The sequence below is a fragment of the Gorilla gorilla genome, chromosome 8, assembly GCF_029281585.2.
Source record: "Gorilla gorilla gorilla isolate KB3781 chromosome 8, NHGRI_mGorGor1-v2.1_pri, whole genome shotgun sequence".
NCBI lineage: Eukaryota > Metazoa > Chordata > Mammalia > Primates > Hominidae > Gorilla > Gorilla gorilla.
In genome coordinates, this window is record NC_073232.2 from 111,665,765 (window position 1) to 111,681,220 (window position 15,456).

General features: G+C 44.3%; 1 protein-coding gene across 1 annotated transcript in view; it reads right to left on the reverse strand.

Annotated features, from left to right (window-relative positions):
• Nucleotides 1–1,119: 1,119 nt before the first annotated feature.
• The window catches only part of GOT1 (glutamic-oxaloacetic transaminase 1), a 34,211-nt gene continuing 19,874 nt past the window's right edge, over nucleotides 1,120–15,456 (reverse strand). The window contains exons 3-9 of the mRNA XM_004049928.5: nucleotides 10,947–11,070; nucleotides 10,360–10,472; nucleotides 9,979–10,083; nucleotides 7,967–8,117; nucleotides 7,712–7,877; nucleotides 6,824–6,966; nucleotides 1,120–1,933 (exon numbers count right to left, since the gene is read on the reverse strand). Coding sequence (XP_004049976.1) covers nucleotides 1,794–1,933; nucleotides 6,824–6,966; nucleotides 7,712–7,877; nucleotides 7,967–8,117; nucleotides 9,979–10,083; nucleotides 10,360–10,472; nucleotides 10,947–11,070 — 942 coding nt within the window. The 3' untranslated portion in view covers nucleotides 1,120–1,793. The remainder of the gene's footprint in view (nucleotides 1,934–6,823; nucleotides 6,967–7,711; nucleotides 7,878–7,966; nucleotides 8,118–9,978; nucleotides 10,084–10,359; nucleotides 10,473–10,946; nucleotides 11,071–15,456) is intronic.

The following is a 15,456-nucleotide window of genomic DNA, read 5'->3' on the forward strand; positions in this document are numbered from 1 at the left end:
CTTCCCTTACTAACAACAAGCATCTTTACATCGGGAGGAGAACAAAGACTGATATGTTCAGAAAGCTGTGAAGAGATGGGTGGGAGGGCATCTAATCACATTCACTCATGAACTTCCACCAGCCCAACCACACACTGGCAGAGTGAGTGTCCTCTGAAGGACTCCTGGGGCTCCAGCCAGACAGGGAAGGATCTGGAAACCACATCCTGTGCAGAAACAAAAGTGGTGGGGGAGAGGCAGTTCACGTGGAAAAGTGTAAACAAGGAATGACAACTGCTACTTTCAAATATTTGAAAGGTGGTAGATTAGAAGTGCCAGTAGATTTACTATCTGTGGTTTAAAGGAAGGAAAGGAGGGGCAGGGGAGTGCAACAAAGATCAAATTCTGGTTCAAGGTAGATGAACTTTTACCGTGAGCAAAAGGTAAATGAGCCTCTTTTTTTTAATTAAGAGGCTCCACCAGCAGAAGGGGATGCCTCACCAGGTATTTAAAGAATCCATCACCACCACCACCCCACCAGTTGAAATGGATGAGTCAGAGACAATATGGAGAGACTATTTCACTGGCGGAGAGGCAGGACTTGATGACTTCTGAGGCCCCAGTCATCCCTCAGGACTGCAGGATTTTCTAACAACCCAAATGAGTCCTAGAAAGTGGCAGATCCTATTAAAATCACAAGAATTAACTTTAAATATTTAAAAACTCCAAATAATAGACCTCTTGTGTTAAGTAACATCCAACCCCACCAAATTCTACAAAATGGCCATTTGGAGTGGCCCTTGGACTCTGGAAATTGTGATCTATGTTTTTGTGGTTCTGTTTCAATAAACCAGGAGGGACTCTGACAGCAGGGAACGGGCTGATGTTCTATAATCAACCTGAGTGATGTCATCTCCTCTCACAGTCCAAGAAGTCCAGTTTCTTAAGTAACATAAGACAGCTGGCCTCCAAATGACAAGCCCGCAAAATCACCAGGGAGTTATATGGTGAGTTCACTGAAGGAAGCTATACTGTAAGAACACATTGTAGTTTTTCCTTTAGCCACTAGTAAAACCCTCTAAAGCATTCATTTTAAACTGTGGGTCACAACCCATTATTGGTCATAAAATCAACTCCATGTCTTGATCAACACTTTTATTTTTTTAGGTGAAGTAGAACACAATAGAATGGCTCAAAAATATCAGAATGCACTACGCACATCACGAGTAAATACTGTTTGGTAAAACTTCTGTTTCAGTTAAATATGTATGTGTCCGTGCATGTCATGATTAAATATCCTTCTTACCACAGTCACCCTAAAGAACCAAAGCTTAGGACTAGGGACACAACCATGCAGAAAGAGCAGGGAGACCAGACACTCTGGGTTGAGATGATGAGTTTAATGCCACAGCCGACACCCACATTCACACTTTGGCTCCTTCAGACAACTTGATCTTTGGGACTAGAATTTGTACAGAGTCAAACACCACATAGAAGCACGTGGCCGCCACACACAACACTCCTTTTTAGTGAGAGGGACAAGATACCTATGTCTCATGATCAAAGTACTCTTTTATTCTTAAATAAAAATCTTAATTTGCTTTGACCTCCAAAGGCTCTAATCCCAGTCTCCAAATTCGTCTCAAGGGATGTTCTCTTCATGTGGGGCCGGTTTAAACAGAGGCCGCCTCACCAGAGCAGCCTTTCAGTCCTGCAAGTGTCTCTAATCCATGGTATGTACATGTAGGTTTGTGCAGGCAGGGAACACACATGACAGAGAACTACTTTGGTGGTACTGGACGGGTGGTGTTTCTTCACTGGATTTTGGTGACTGCTTCATGGATGGAGGTGGCCACGTAATCTAGATTTTTGGTGGTTAAGCCACTCACGTTGATTCGACCACTTGGCAGCAGGTAGATGTGCTTTTCATTGACCAGATACTCAACCTGCTTGGCTGTTGAAAACCAAAAGAAGACATAATCAGAGCAGAGGGGATCCTTAAAGCAGTGGAGGCTCAGCAATTATATGACAATTACAGCTTTACTTCTTTCCCCTTAACAGAGAGAAGCAAAACAAAAGGCGCTATTTTGTCCAACTGACAAACAGAAAAATATACTCACTAGATTCTGGAAAGTACTCTTACTAGTTCACCTTTGAATCCCCAGAAAATTCAATATGGCTACTACTGATGGGAATTTTAATCTGAGATTGCCTTCCAACCAAGCCTTATACATTATACCCACCGGGACACCCCTATCACCTAAAAACAACCATCAGACGGACAGCGATATGAAATGCTGGCTATGAAGTGCTTCCTTTAGTTCTTCCCTAACCTGGGCTTGCATTGAGTACCCGCGGCAGCCTCCCTTTGACATTTCATTTTTACAATACATTGGGTAAGGCCCCATGCATGAGGTACCTGATCAATCCTGTGTGAATTAACCAATGAGCTGAGAAATGACACAGACCTCTCTGACCTGGCACCATCAGACTTCTGTTCATTTCTCAGCTCTCTCTCAGATGCAGTAGTTTTTCCATGTTTTCAGAAATGCATCACATATGGGTAAGAAGAGACTACCTGTACTTCCTTTATACAGCAGTCTCTAAAGCAGTTTTGCTATTTGGCAAATCCATTGATAGAATTTTAGTGAATTTGGCTGGGCACAGTGGTTCATGCCTGTGATCCCAGCACTTCAGGAGGCTGAGGCTGGTGGATTACCTGAGGTCAGAAGTTCGAGACCAGCCTGGCCAACATGCTGAGACCCAGTCTCTACTAAAAATACAAAAATTAGCCAGGCGTGGTGGCATGTGCCTATGGTCCCAGCTACTCAGGAGGCTGAGGCAGGAGAATTGCTTGAAACCCAAGAGGAGGAAGTTGCAGTGAGCCAAGATCACACCACTGCACTCCAGCCTGGGTGACAGAGTGAGACTCTGTCTCAAAAAAATAAAGAATTTTAGTGAATTATTGCTTAAGTAATTAGTACCTTTAAGATACCACCAACCTGAGGAAATGGAATAATAATAAAATCATCATAATCAGAGGAGTGAACACTATGTGCCAGGCAGTGTTCTAAGCACTGCATCTTGGTTCATCCTGATAATAACTTTATCATGCCCATTTTACAGATAGGCCATAAAGACATTAAATGGCCTTCCGAGGTTGCACAGCTGGTCAATGGTGGATGTGGGATTTTCAGGCAGGATTTCAAGTCTGGGCTGTACACTGCCTCCGTGATGCTACACTGCCTCTCTACGGAAGTGAAAAATCTGGACCCTGGACTCAGTGCTCCTTGAAGGAAACCAAAATAGTTCACCCCAACATATACTTTGACGTATTTTGAGATGGCTGTTGAGAGGGCCTACATACAGAAGTAGCCCTGCAAAGCTGTCTTTTGTGGGAGAGATCTGTATCTGTAGAGAAAATCTGTGTGGCTGCAGCTAGGCTTTCTCTGAGGCCCTCCCTTGTCCAGATCTAGGGGAGATTAACTGAGAGTGTGATGCCTTTAAAGGTCTAAAAGAAATAGACCTTTACCGCTATTTTCTCCGAGGGCTGCTACCTGTCTTATCTACATAATATAACAAGACCACCTTTGCTAACCAGGCCTTCTCTTCTCTGCCTGCCATAATCTGTTTTGGCAAGCTCCAAGCTCCCATTCTTTCTATAACCCCAAGATGGTATAAAAGCATCAATCATCTGGCCATTTATTTGAGTTCTATTTTGTAAGACACCTGTGCAAGTTAATAAATTTGCATGCTGGCCAGGCACAGTGGCTCATGCCTGTAATCCAAGTACTTTGGGAGGCCGAGGAGGGAGGATTGCTTGAGCCCAGGAGTTGAAGACCAGCCTGGGCATCATAAGGAGACCCTGTCTCTACGAAAAAATCTTAAAAATTAGCCGGGCATAGTGGCACACGCCTGTGGTCCCAGGTACTACGAAGGCTGAGGTGGGTGGATTGCTTGGGCCTGGGAGGTTGAGGCTACAGTAAGCCATGATTGTGCCGCCGCACTCCAGCCTGGGCAACAGAGTGAGACTCTGACTCAAAAATAAATAAATAACTTTGTATGCCTTTTCTCCTATTAATCTGCCTCTTGTCAGCTGATTTCCAGCAAACTTTCAGAGGGCAAAGGGTAAGTTTTCCCTTGACCCCTCCAAACCAGTGAACAAAGAAAGCAAGCTTAAAAAGAGGTTTACCTGTGTGAATTGGTCACCCAAGGGGATAGAGCCTCAAGCCAACACAGCCCTGGGTGTGCCACTCTTTCTAAAAGCCTGTGCCCTGAGGCAGTGATTAAACGACTCCTACCCTGGCTTTTGGTTTTGTTTTAGTAAAAATGAGGCCTTTCTACTTTTTCAGAGAAGGGAAGTGTCACAGTTTGAAAAGCTAGTAAAAGTTATGGACTCTTTCCCTAGAGCAGGGCCAAAATACACATATACAATTTTTTAAACATCATTTCAGGGGCTTCACAGTTCTCCTAAACGTACATCCAGGGATTCCAGGTTAAAAGCCCCATTCTGACAGAAAAAAGATAACAAAGGAAGTATTGTAATGTGAGAATTGTAGAAACTAGGTGGCGGATATATAGGGGTTCACTGTACAATTCCTCCAACTTTTCTGTATGTTTAAAACTTTTCTGGCCAGGTGCAGTGGCTCATGCCTGTAATCCCAGCACCTTGGGAGATGGAGGCGGGCAGATCACTTGAGCTCAGGAGTTTGAGACCAGCCTGAGCAATATGGTGAAACCCCGTTTCTACAGAAAATTAGCCGGGCATGGTGGTTCACGCCTGTGGTCCCAGCCACTCGGACACTGAGGTGGAATGATCACCTGAGCCCAGGGGGCAGAAGTTGCAGTGGCCCGAGATTGCACCGCTGTACTCCACCCTGGGTGACAGAGCGAGACCCTGTCTGAAACAAAAAAAAAAAAAAAAAAAGGCCAGGCACAGTGGCTCACGCCTGTAATCCCAGCACTTTGGGAGGCCAAGGCAGGTAGATCACTTAAGGTCAGGAGTTTGAGACCAGCCTGGTCAACATGGTGAAACCCTGTCTCTACTAAAAATACAAAAATTAGCTGGGTGTGGTGGCTCATGCCTGTAGTCCCAGCTACTTGAGAGGCTGAGGCAGGAGAATCGCTTGAATCCAGGAGGTGGAGGTTGCAGTGAGCCAAGATTGTGCCACTGCACTCTAGCCTGAGCAACAGAGCAAGACTCTGTCTCAAAAAGAAAAAAAAAAAGTTGGGAGGAAAACAAAACCCCTGTTTTTAATAAGGGCAAAGATGTCGAGCGCTAAAAATATAACTTTTGTGTTATAAGCACAGTTCTATTCTCATCATTTTTCCAATTCATGATATTAATAAAACTAATTTCCTCCTGTGGATAATGGGAAGATATGGATATTTTACAGGGAGACATTCCCATATTGTGAGCTTTTAGACTATTACTACTAAAGACTATTAATATTTCTGTTACATGTAATATTTTTATAATTGTGAGTGAACTAATTCTCTGTTCCTCAGTCAAGAGGACATCTACAGCTAACTGAGCTATTTCTTTATTTTCTTAGGTAGCTTCATTTTACCCCAAAGTATTTTGAGGGGTCCACAATACAAGCTCTATTAACTGCCATTTATATTTATTTCCTTTGGATTTTTCTGAGCCCACTTCACACTGGCACTGTGATGGCCCCAGTTAAATACCTCCCCACGGCCTCTGCCATTCTGCCTACAAACGAAGCCAGCCACACATCCCTCCCTAGAGTCACTGGGACACACAGGTGAGTCACCACATCTGCACTGTGGGAATTACTAAAGAAATGACGCCTGTAATCTCAGCTACTCGGGAGGCTGAGGCAGGAGAATCACCTGAAGCCGGGAGGCGGAGGTTGCAGTGAGTCGAGATCACACCACTGCACTCCAGCCTGGGCAACAGAGCAAGACTCCATCTCAAAAAAAAAAAGAAGAAATGACTCTTCTGTCATCAGATGGGACTGCAGATGGCAGATGTGCCCTACTGACAACTGACCAAGACCATGCATGACCACCTACTAGATTTTCAATCAGCTTTTAATTCCAACCACCAATCTAGGTTCTTTTTTTTTTGAGACGGAGTCTCGCTCTGTTGCCCAGGCTGGAGTGCAGTGGTGCGGTCTCGACTCACTGCAAGCTCTGACTCCTGGATTCAAGTGACTCTCCTGCCTCAGTCTCCCGAGTAGCTGGGACTACAGGCGCCCGCCACCACGCCCGGCTAATTTTTTTGTATTTTTAGTAGAGACGGGGTTTCACCGTGTTAGCCAGGATGGTCTTGATCTCCTGATCTCGTGATCTGCCCACCTCGGCCTCCCAAAGTATTGGGATTACAGGTGTGAGCCACTGTGCCCAGCCCAATCTAGGTTCTTGTTTATGAAATGCAGAGATAACTTTGTAATCTCTTTTTGAGGATAATACCTAGAAATAGGAAAGACCTGTTAAGAAATCAGTTCCCTGAATAATCATTATATTCAGGATTAAGGCAAACCCAAAATGTACCTGAGCATTTATAAGAACCTTTCATAAATTAAGGCTCCCAGCTACCAATCCTGTTACCTCCCAGCTGGCTCTGAGCCACTTCCCAGCCCGCAAACACGGAAATATCTTGGCTGTGGGTCAGCAGGGCAGACCACAATACTCTTCTGAGACCCAGAGAGTTTATGAGATGGTGGGACACCCTAAGAAAACCTAACTTGTCCTGGTCCAAAGCAATGGCTGCCCAATTAGGCAAAGGCTGTGAAGGTGAGCTCAGCTCAAGGCGAGCGACTAAAAGGAATGTTGTGTGTCTACATGCACGCATGGGCTGGAGGTGGTGGGGGCCACTTACGGTTCAACCCAGTGAAGCTGAACATGCCAATTTGATCAGTGATGTGGTTCCAGGTCCCAGGGGTTTTGAGGGCTTCTAGTCGTGCCCTGAGTTCAGATCTCATGGTCAGAATCCGGTCAGCCATCGTCTTCACATTACCTGTCCTGAAGCATGGACAGCGACGTAAATACCAATCCAGACAGGAAAGATGGTACCCGAAAACACACAGGTTTAAAAACTGTAATTTAAACGACAGCTGACAATGGGATCATAACCTGCCTATTATGGCATGTGGATGTCTGGATGGGTGGATTAACATACCAGAGAGAGAGACTTAGGGGGCAGAAGGAAAGGACTGCATTTACTAGTGAGTCTAGTGCTAGTCTTGGGTATACTGGCTAGAATACACTCACATTTCAACTCAGGCTTCACCGAGGTGCTGCTATAGATATTAATAGGGTAATATGTTTCATCAGGACTTACTAAATAAAGATTGCAGATTTAGCTACTATATAAAAATTACTGTTCTAAAATAAGATAAAGTGTATGTAAATTACAGATAAAAACCAAGAGCTCCCAAACTGTTAAACTGCCTAGACGTTCGATATTCTATTTTGCTGGGAATACCTTCTTGGGTTTTCCAACTTCATGGGGAGGAAGACTGGGTGGAGGGGAAATTGGGGAAAACTACCATTCATCGAGTGCCCCCTCCTGTCTTCCAGGTGTTGTGTTATGCACGTGTGAGGTAGATATCAGCCCCTGTTTTACAAATATCTGAGAGTCAAAGAAGTTAAAGTAATTTTATCCTGCTTCTGCCAAAATGAAAGGAAGAGACCCAGTTAAATGTACTGGGACAATTACTGTTCTGCACTCCCCACCCCCCGGCCCACCAGACTGGGAGCCCCTTACCATTCCTCAAAGAGCTCAGGGTTCGAGAGGGTGCTGGCCACAATTCGTGCTCCCTGGGCGGGGGGATTGGACCAAGTAATCCGCACGATCTTCTCCATCTGGGAAAGGACTTGCAGGATGCTCTCAGGTTCTTTTCCAACCACAGTCAGATTCCCGACTCTCTCATCTAAAGAGAGGGACCAGAATCAGCTGTGGCTGCTGAAGCAGGGAGTGATGCGAGGAGGTGGGGCTGTAACTCCTCAGGAGAGCACTCACTGTAGAGCCCGAAGTTCTTGGAGAAGGACTGGGCACAGAAGAACTCGAAGCCTTCAGACACAAAATAGCGAATGGCCCAGGCATCTCTCTCCAGGTTTCCAGATGCGAAGCCCTGATAGGCTGAGTCAAAGAAGGGGAACAGAAACCGGTGCTGCGGGGAAGGAAAGTGAGTCAGGGCAGGAAATCCTTCTGGCACCAACCTCAGACACCGGCCTTCCTTCCCCAGCTGATGCCTGGAGGGAATTTCAAACGCTGTCCATTTCTCCTACTTCTTGACTATATGCACCCAAGCACCACTTTACATCCATTTCTCTCTACAACCAACAAGTGTAACCTTTTCCGTAAACTTTACTTTTTAAAAGCAAATTGTCCTAGAGTGTCCCAATTCAGCTTAGAGAAACAGGGCTTACTTTTGATGCAAGGAGACAATGTCCTACATTGTGGATTTTCCTCTGTGAATTTCTGGCGTGAGAGCCTTAGTCAAGTGTAGGCTTGGTATCCCCAGGGCTCCTCATGGGCTATTCTGCTAGGTACTCAAGAGGAAGGGAACAGAGTAGCCTCCATTCTTGTCACTCATCTCCTCAAAGAGCTCTCCACAGGGAACCTGCTTCTACAGGTGTGCTCTCTGAGTGAACACCACTTCCCTCCCCGGAACTGTCCAAATCTTTGGTTGTACTTTGATTCCCATCTCTTAGGTTTATCTTGACTAGGCGGGACTGGGGGGAATCTGGACTCCTAACTCTGCAGCTCATCCCCCACATCCTGGCACTCCCCAAGTCTCATCAGTCCTGTCTCTTCAGAGCTCCCAAATCCTTTTGCATCTCACTGTCCCCACTGCTACCTACTTCATCCAGGTCACCATCAACTCCTACCTGGGCTATGGCAATGGTTTCCTAACTGCTCCCACGGCCTGTCTAGTCTTGCCTCTCTCTGACCCATTCCCTGCTATGACATCAGGGTGGCCTTAAGACCATGCACATCCAATCATGTCACTCCCCGACATCCAAGATTTCAGTGGCTCCCCACTGCCCTGAGAATAAAGTCCAAGCCTCAGCACAGACCCTGCCCCTATTCACTCTAGCCTCATCACTCACACTCCCCATGATGTCTGCCTGGGGCTTCTGACCATGCTCCATCCTCTGCAGAGCACATCCCTTCCCTGTCAACCCCTGTCTGCTGATGCCTTCTTAGCTCCTCCCCATCCTACAGGACTCAACATAGAAACCACTGCTTCCAGGAAGGTTCCTGCCACCAACCCCCCAACTCCCACATATACACTGCCCAAAGTCTGGGCTATGTACCCCCCTATAACACTGTCAACACAGCTATCTCACAGCATCACAGCTGCCTTAGTACTCGTCCATCTCCCCAAACAGGCTGTCTGTCTTTGAGGGTAGGGACTGCATCTGCTCCATTCAATACTGTATTCCCACAGTGTCCAATACACAGCAGTTCCTTAATAAGTATTCTACAAACTCATTAAGGAAGAATATACACACTTTCAGCTAGGAATTCCCACCTAGAAAGTTACGCCAAAGAAATAATAAAAGGAAATTTTGTTACATAATTTTTCATCAGATCAAGCAATCTGAAGTAAACCTAAATATTCATCAGATGATTTACCCCATCCCTAATATGACATATCCATGAAAGGAATATAATATAGCTATGAAAAATGATGCTGCAAAATATTCAATGACATGTATATAAAGAAGTGAAAATGAAAAACAAATTGTGTTGCACAAAACAGTACAGACAAAATGATCTCATCTTTGTAAAACGTACATAAAACTAGACACACACACACACACACACAGTCTGACATTCTATCTACCAAAACATTAACAGTATCTTTCTTTAGGTAATAAAATTTACAGTTAATACTTATTTTCTTCTTTGGACTTTTCTCCATTTTCCTAATTCCTCAGCAAACAGCAAACAGGTATTGCTTCTAAATACATTAAATAAGAATATATACTATTTTTTAAGAGATGCTCTGAAGGGGCAGTTACCTTCATGACAGAAGCAATCTGCTTCCACTGCTCCGGAGTTGGGTCAATCCCAGTTGGGTTGTGTGCACAGGCGTGGAGGACAACGATGGAGAACTCAGGAGCATTCTGAGGATAAGGAAGCTATGTCAGCTCTGACACTGATGGGAATATTGGGAGACAGAGTCAGCAGCAGATTGGTCAGTGATGGAGGGCAAAGGGCAACCATATTCTTGTCACTCTTTCATGTCTCTTTTGTGCCCTCTCTCTTACATGCTATGTCAGAAACCACCATCAGGTATGGGGAAGGTGTCTCAGACTCCTTCACTTAGCAACTGGTCCAAAGACTTTGCCTGAGATTCCCGACACCATGCAATTCTCTACTTTTTCCTCTAAATCACCCACCTCCAGATCATTCAGGAAGCCCTGGAGGTCCAATCCTCTCTTCTCTGCATCCCAGTAGCGATAGGACCGAATGTCTTTAAAACCAGCAGCAGAAAACACAGCATTGTGATTCTCTGCATGCAAAGAAGTAAAAAGTTAAGCACTTTACAAACACTAGGAGGCATGAGTGGAAAGGATGCAAGTGAGCTTCCAGGGCCCTCCCAGGCTCAATGTCCACTGGGCATCATCCAGGCTGGGGGTTAAGATGTAGAGGACTGATTGTAACCAAGAACAAGTTCAACCAGTCACATTAATGCCAGACTTATATTCTACTACAATGGTACTTCCTGCATCTACATTCTATGCCTCCTCTGGGGAGTTTCAACATAGCCTTGGTAGATACAAGTCTAAAGAGTCTTGAGAAAGAGTATTCTTAACTTGATTTTGAGCAGCAGGTTTCTCATGCACTGCCATAACCCACTGTTCAAGCCATTCCCAACAGTCAGTTGTTCTAGGGCTGGATTACATTTTCTGTGTAACCAGGGAGAGTCATGAGGATAATTCTCTCTGGTTTCTGTTTTTCCTCTCACTTCAGCTGAAAGACTCACCCCAGGTTGGTGAGGACACATAGACAGGTGTGTTCTTGTTGTTTGTTCCATTGTACCAACGCGCTAAGAAATCAGCTCCAATTCGAAGTGCACCTGTTCCCCCCAAAGACTGCACACCTCCTACCTGAAAGAGAAGAAACAGGGTCACAGGCTGATAATGGTGAGGTCAGATAATATTTACAAACATAAGGTAATAATGAGTACTTACTCTGTGCCTGCTCTGTGCTAAGGCTTTTAATCGTATTATCTCATCAAAACCTTACAACTACTACATGAAAAAGGTACTATGATTTGCCCATGTTTACAACTGAGGAAACTGAGGCTGAGAGAGGTGAAGAACCTTGCTCAAAGTTACCAGCTACTGAGCAGGAGTGCCAGTCTTCAACCCAGGAGGTCTGACACTAGAAGAAGCTTCCCTTCTGAACACAGAGGCAGAGGACACACCGAGGCCACATTAGTGTGTGTGTGTGTGTGTGCATGCACGCACATGCCTTGGAAGGCAAACCCATCTCTTCAGCACCCATCCTAAGATCAAACTTACCCTCTAGCATAAGCCTCTAAAACAGTGTTCCTAACTTGTCATTGACATCAATCTGTGCTACTCCTCATCTCTAGAATTCAGGCTTATTAATCCTTAGAAGTATGTTCTAACAAAACAGAGGTGATGCATGAGTACTACTTTCCTCTCCTTGGCTTCCTCTCATCTTTTTTTTTTTTCTTTTTGAGACAGAGTCTCATTCTGTCACCTAGGTTGGAGTGCAGTGGCATGGTCTCAGCTAACTGCAACTTCCGCCTCCCAGGTTCAAGTGATTCTCCTGCCTCAGCCTCCCGAGTAGCTGGGACTACAGGCGCCTGCCACCATGCCCGGCTAATTTTTTGTATATTTAGTAGAGACGGGGTTTCACCATTTTGGCCAGGTTGGTCTCGAACTCCTGACCTTGTGATCTGCCTGCCTTGGCCTCTCAAACTGCTGGGATTACAGGTGTGAGCCACTGCGCCCGGCTGGCTTCCTCTCATCCTAAAGTGACCTAACATAGGCAATAATAAAAGCCATATTTTATTTATTTATTTATTTATTTATTTTACTTTAAGTTCTGGGATATGTGTGCAGAATGTGCAGGTTTGTTACATAGCTATACATGTGCCATGGTGGTTTGTGGCACCCATCAACCCGTCATCTAGGTTTTAAGCCCCGCATGCATTAGGTATTTGTCCTAATGCTCTCCCTCCCCTTGCCTCCCACCCACCAATAGGTCCCCGTGTGTGATGTTCCCCTCCCTGTGTCCACGTGTTCTCATTGTTCAGCTCCCACTTTTAAGTGAGAACATGCGGTGTTTGGTTTTCTGTTCCTATATTTTATCATTTACAAAATGCTTTCATGTATACTCAATGCCCACATGCCCTCTAAAGTCAAGTCTATATCCCCTGAAACATGAGGAACTGATTCAGAGACATGTTTTTCCCAAAGGATACACAGTTGTGAGTGGCACAGCTCAGCACAAATCCAGGTTTTCCATTCTAGATGGAGTCACTACATTCTAATGATGTAGTTCTCTGCCTATAGATCTTTGATTTTGCCTCTTCAAAATTCTAATTAGGTTTCAGCATAAGTCTCTCAGCAGAAAAATGTCATAAACCACATGTTGCCCAATTTGTCTAAAGGATTGAAGAGAAAGGAAGAAAAAGATCACATGAAAAAGTCTATCTAGCCGGGCGCAGTGGCTCACGCCTGTAATCCCAGCACTTTGGGAGGCCAAGGTGGGTGGATCACTTGAGCCCAGGAGTTTGAGACCAGCCTGGCCAACATGGTGAAACCCTGTCTCTCCTAAAAATACAAGAAAATTAGCAGGGCATGGTGGCACACACCTGTAATCTCAGCTACTCGGGAGGCTGAGACACGAGAATCATTTGAACCTGGGAGGCAGAGGTTGCAGCGAGCCAAGATCGCACCACTGCCCTCCAGCCTGGGCAACACAGTGAGACTCTGTCTCAAATAAATAAATAAATAAATACAAGGAGGGACACACGCCAATCTTCTAACAGTGGCAACCTCTGGGGAGGGATCCAAGGATGTAGGAATAGTGGTTGAAAGGGACTTTGGCCTAATCTATAAGTCGTTTTTTTAAAAATAAGATGAATGTATTCATGTATTAGTCATAAAATTTTACAATTTAAAACACCTATTTAGATGTCTAGGATTTACTATTAAATAATAATCCAGCTTTGGTGGAGGGCAGGGAGGCAGGGAGGCAGGGAGTGGGGTAGAGGGAAATACACAGGATTGACCCTATACAGATAATTGTTGAAGCTAGGTGATGGATACATAGGGATTCATTCTTTATACTGTTTTCTCTACTTTCATATAGATTTGAAATTTTCCATAATAAAAAGGGTTTTTTTGTGGGTTTTTTTTGTTTGTTTGTTTTTTGAGACAGAGTCTCGCTCTGTTGCCCAGGCTGGAGTGCAGTGGCACGATCTTGGCTTACTGCAACCTCCGCCTCCTGGGTTCAAGTGATTCTCCTGCCTCAGACTCCTGAGGAGCTGGGACTACAGGCACGTGCCACCACACCCAGCTAATTTTTGTGTTTTTAGTACAGATGGGGTTTCACCATGTTGGTCAGGCTGCTCTCCAACTCCTGACCTCGTGATCTGCCTGCCTCGGCCTCCCAAAGTACTGGGATTACAGGCATGAGCCACCACGCCTGGCCAATAAAAAGGTTTTAAAACTCTTCTTAGAGAAGAAAAGCTTCCTAAATCTTTTCAAGAACCTAACATAACATTGCTGCTAAAAGACAACAAAAGGGAAAAAAGTAGAATGACAGACCTAGATCGTACCTTGATACTAACTTCCCAAGTAAACATGAATGAACAATATTAATCCAGCAGTACATTAAAATTACCCCCTTGATTGAGAGTCATCCCATGAATGGATTATAAGAGATATAAAACCAATCATGCTGCTAGATAGAGAAAACCCAAATGATCATGACAACAGGTAAGAAAAGCTTGGCTATTCCTGAGATAAATGCTTAGTAAAACAGGAAACAGTGGATACTTCCTGAAAATGACTGAAAAAAATTCATTTAACCCATATGTCAGCTTAAAAACAATGAATCGTTTAGTAGAAATCCCATTCAAGCCAACAACAAGGTAATGTTACCAATTATCGGCACTATTATGCACCAATGTTCTGTTTGTATTTATAGGTGTGAGCATCTGTGAAAGAATACTACTGAAATGTGAAACATAAGCAAAGTTGACATTCAAGGGGATGCAGAACTAAACATAGCTATACATTACGGAGAGGGGCAAAGGCAGTGCACTGGGGTGAAAATGCTCAGTGTGTGTCAGATTTGGTGTGCTAACTACTCTGTTATTTACAGTGATCCTTACTGAGCACTTATCCCTTGCTATTACTTTAAAAGTTTTGCCCCCACATTGTGGTTTACCTGAATTCTTTACGCAAATTGCTACCAAGATGATATAACACAAATGTGCATTTATTTTTTATGGATTTGTCATCCAGCTAAGTTGAATGTCAATTTCATACAGGACTTCATATTGCAGATACCTAAGCCACTCTAGAGTGCTAATACTTCCTAAGCAAATGAGCAAGACCTCCCTTGAACATGGTTTTAACTTCTGGAAACATGATAGATGCATAGATACCAGTGGAAACATTCCCAGGCATAATTTTTCATTTCCTGTGCTCAACTTTTAACTCCACCCTTTCTCTCCCACTACAGAAAGCAAATTCATTTTTTAAAAAATCAGTAGAATACATTAAAAATGTGCTTAGAAGAGATAAACCCACTCCACATTAACTAATCCTTGACATTCATGACATATATGACACTTGAAATATCAAATTCTCAAGAAGTTATCACTCCCTAAAAATATATTAAATACTGGATGGCTTCAGTGAAACACAAGTTGCTCTAAACATCAGCAACTAACAGAAACAAGTTTTTGGTGAATCAATAATATAGCAATGTGGTCATTCTGTGAACTGATTTTTGGCAAATTGTCCTACAGCCTAAGAATGTCCTGTACTTGTTATAAAGGAAAATCATAACATCAAAGGAAGTAAGTACAGACTTCTCAAGGAGCCAGGCAACTGGACCTGGGTAAACAAGAGTATCCAGAACAAGGGAAATCCAGGAAGACTTGGTATGAAGCTAGATAGAGCAGGCCTCTGTTGGACATGTCAGCATAAGATTGCTGGATTCTAGAACCCTTGTCTGAGATAACAATTTGCCGATACTATGACTTCACCATGAGGAGTAGGAGAGCAACCAGGAGCTGCCTGTGGCCAGAGCCATGCTGCATTCATCTGGGTACCCCCAGCATCTCTCACGGCATCTGGCACATGGTACTACATAAGCATGTGCTGAACTAGATGAAGAAAGAAGACTGTGGTGAAAACATCTGAGCCACAGCAGAAGCCCCAAGTCGCCTAGAGGCAATCAAAGCGAGAGTGGGATGTCATGATGTGACAATGAGTTATGGC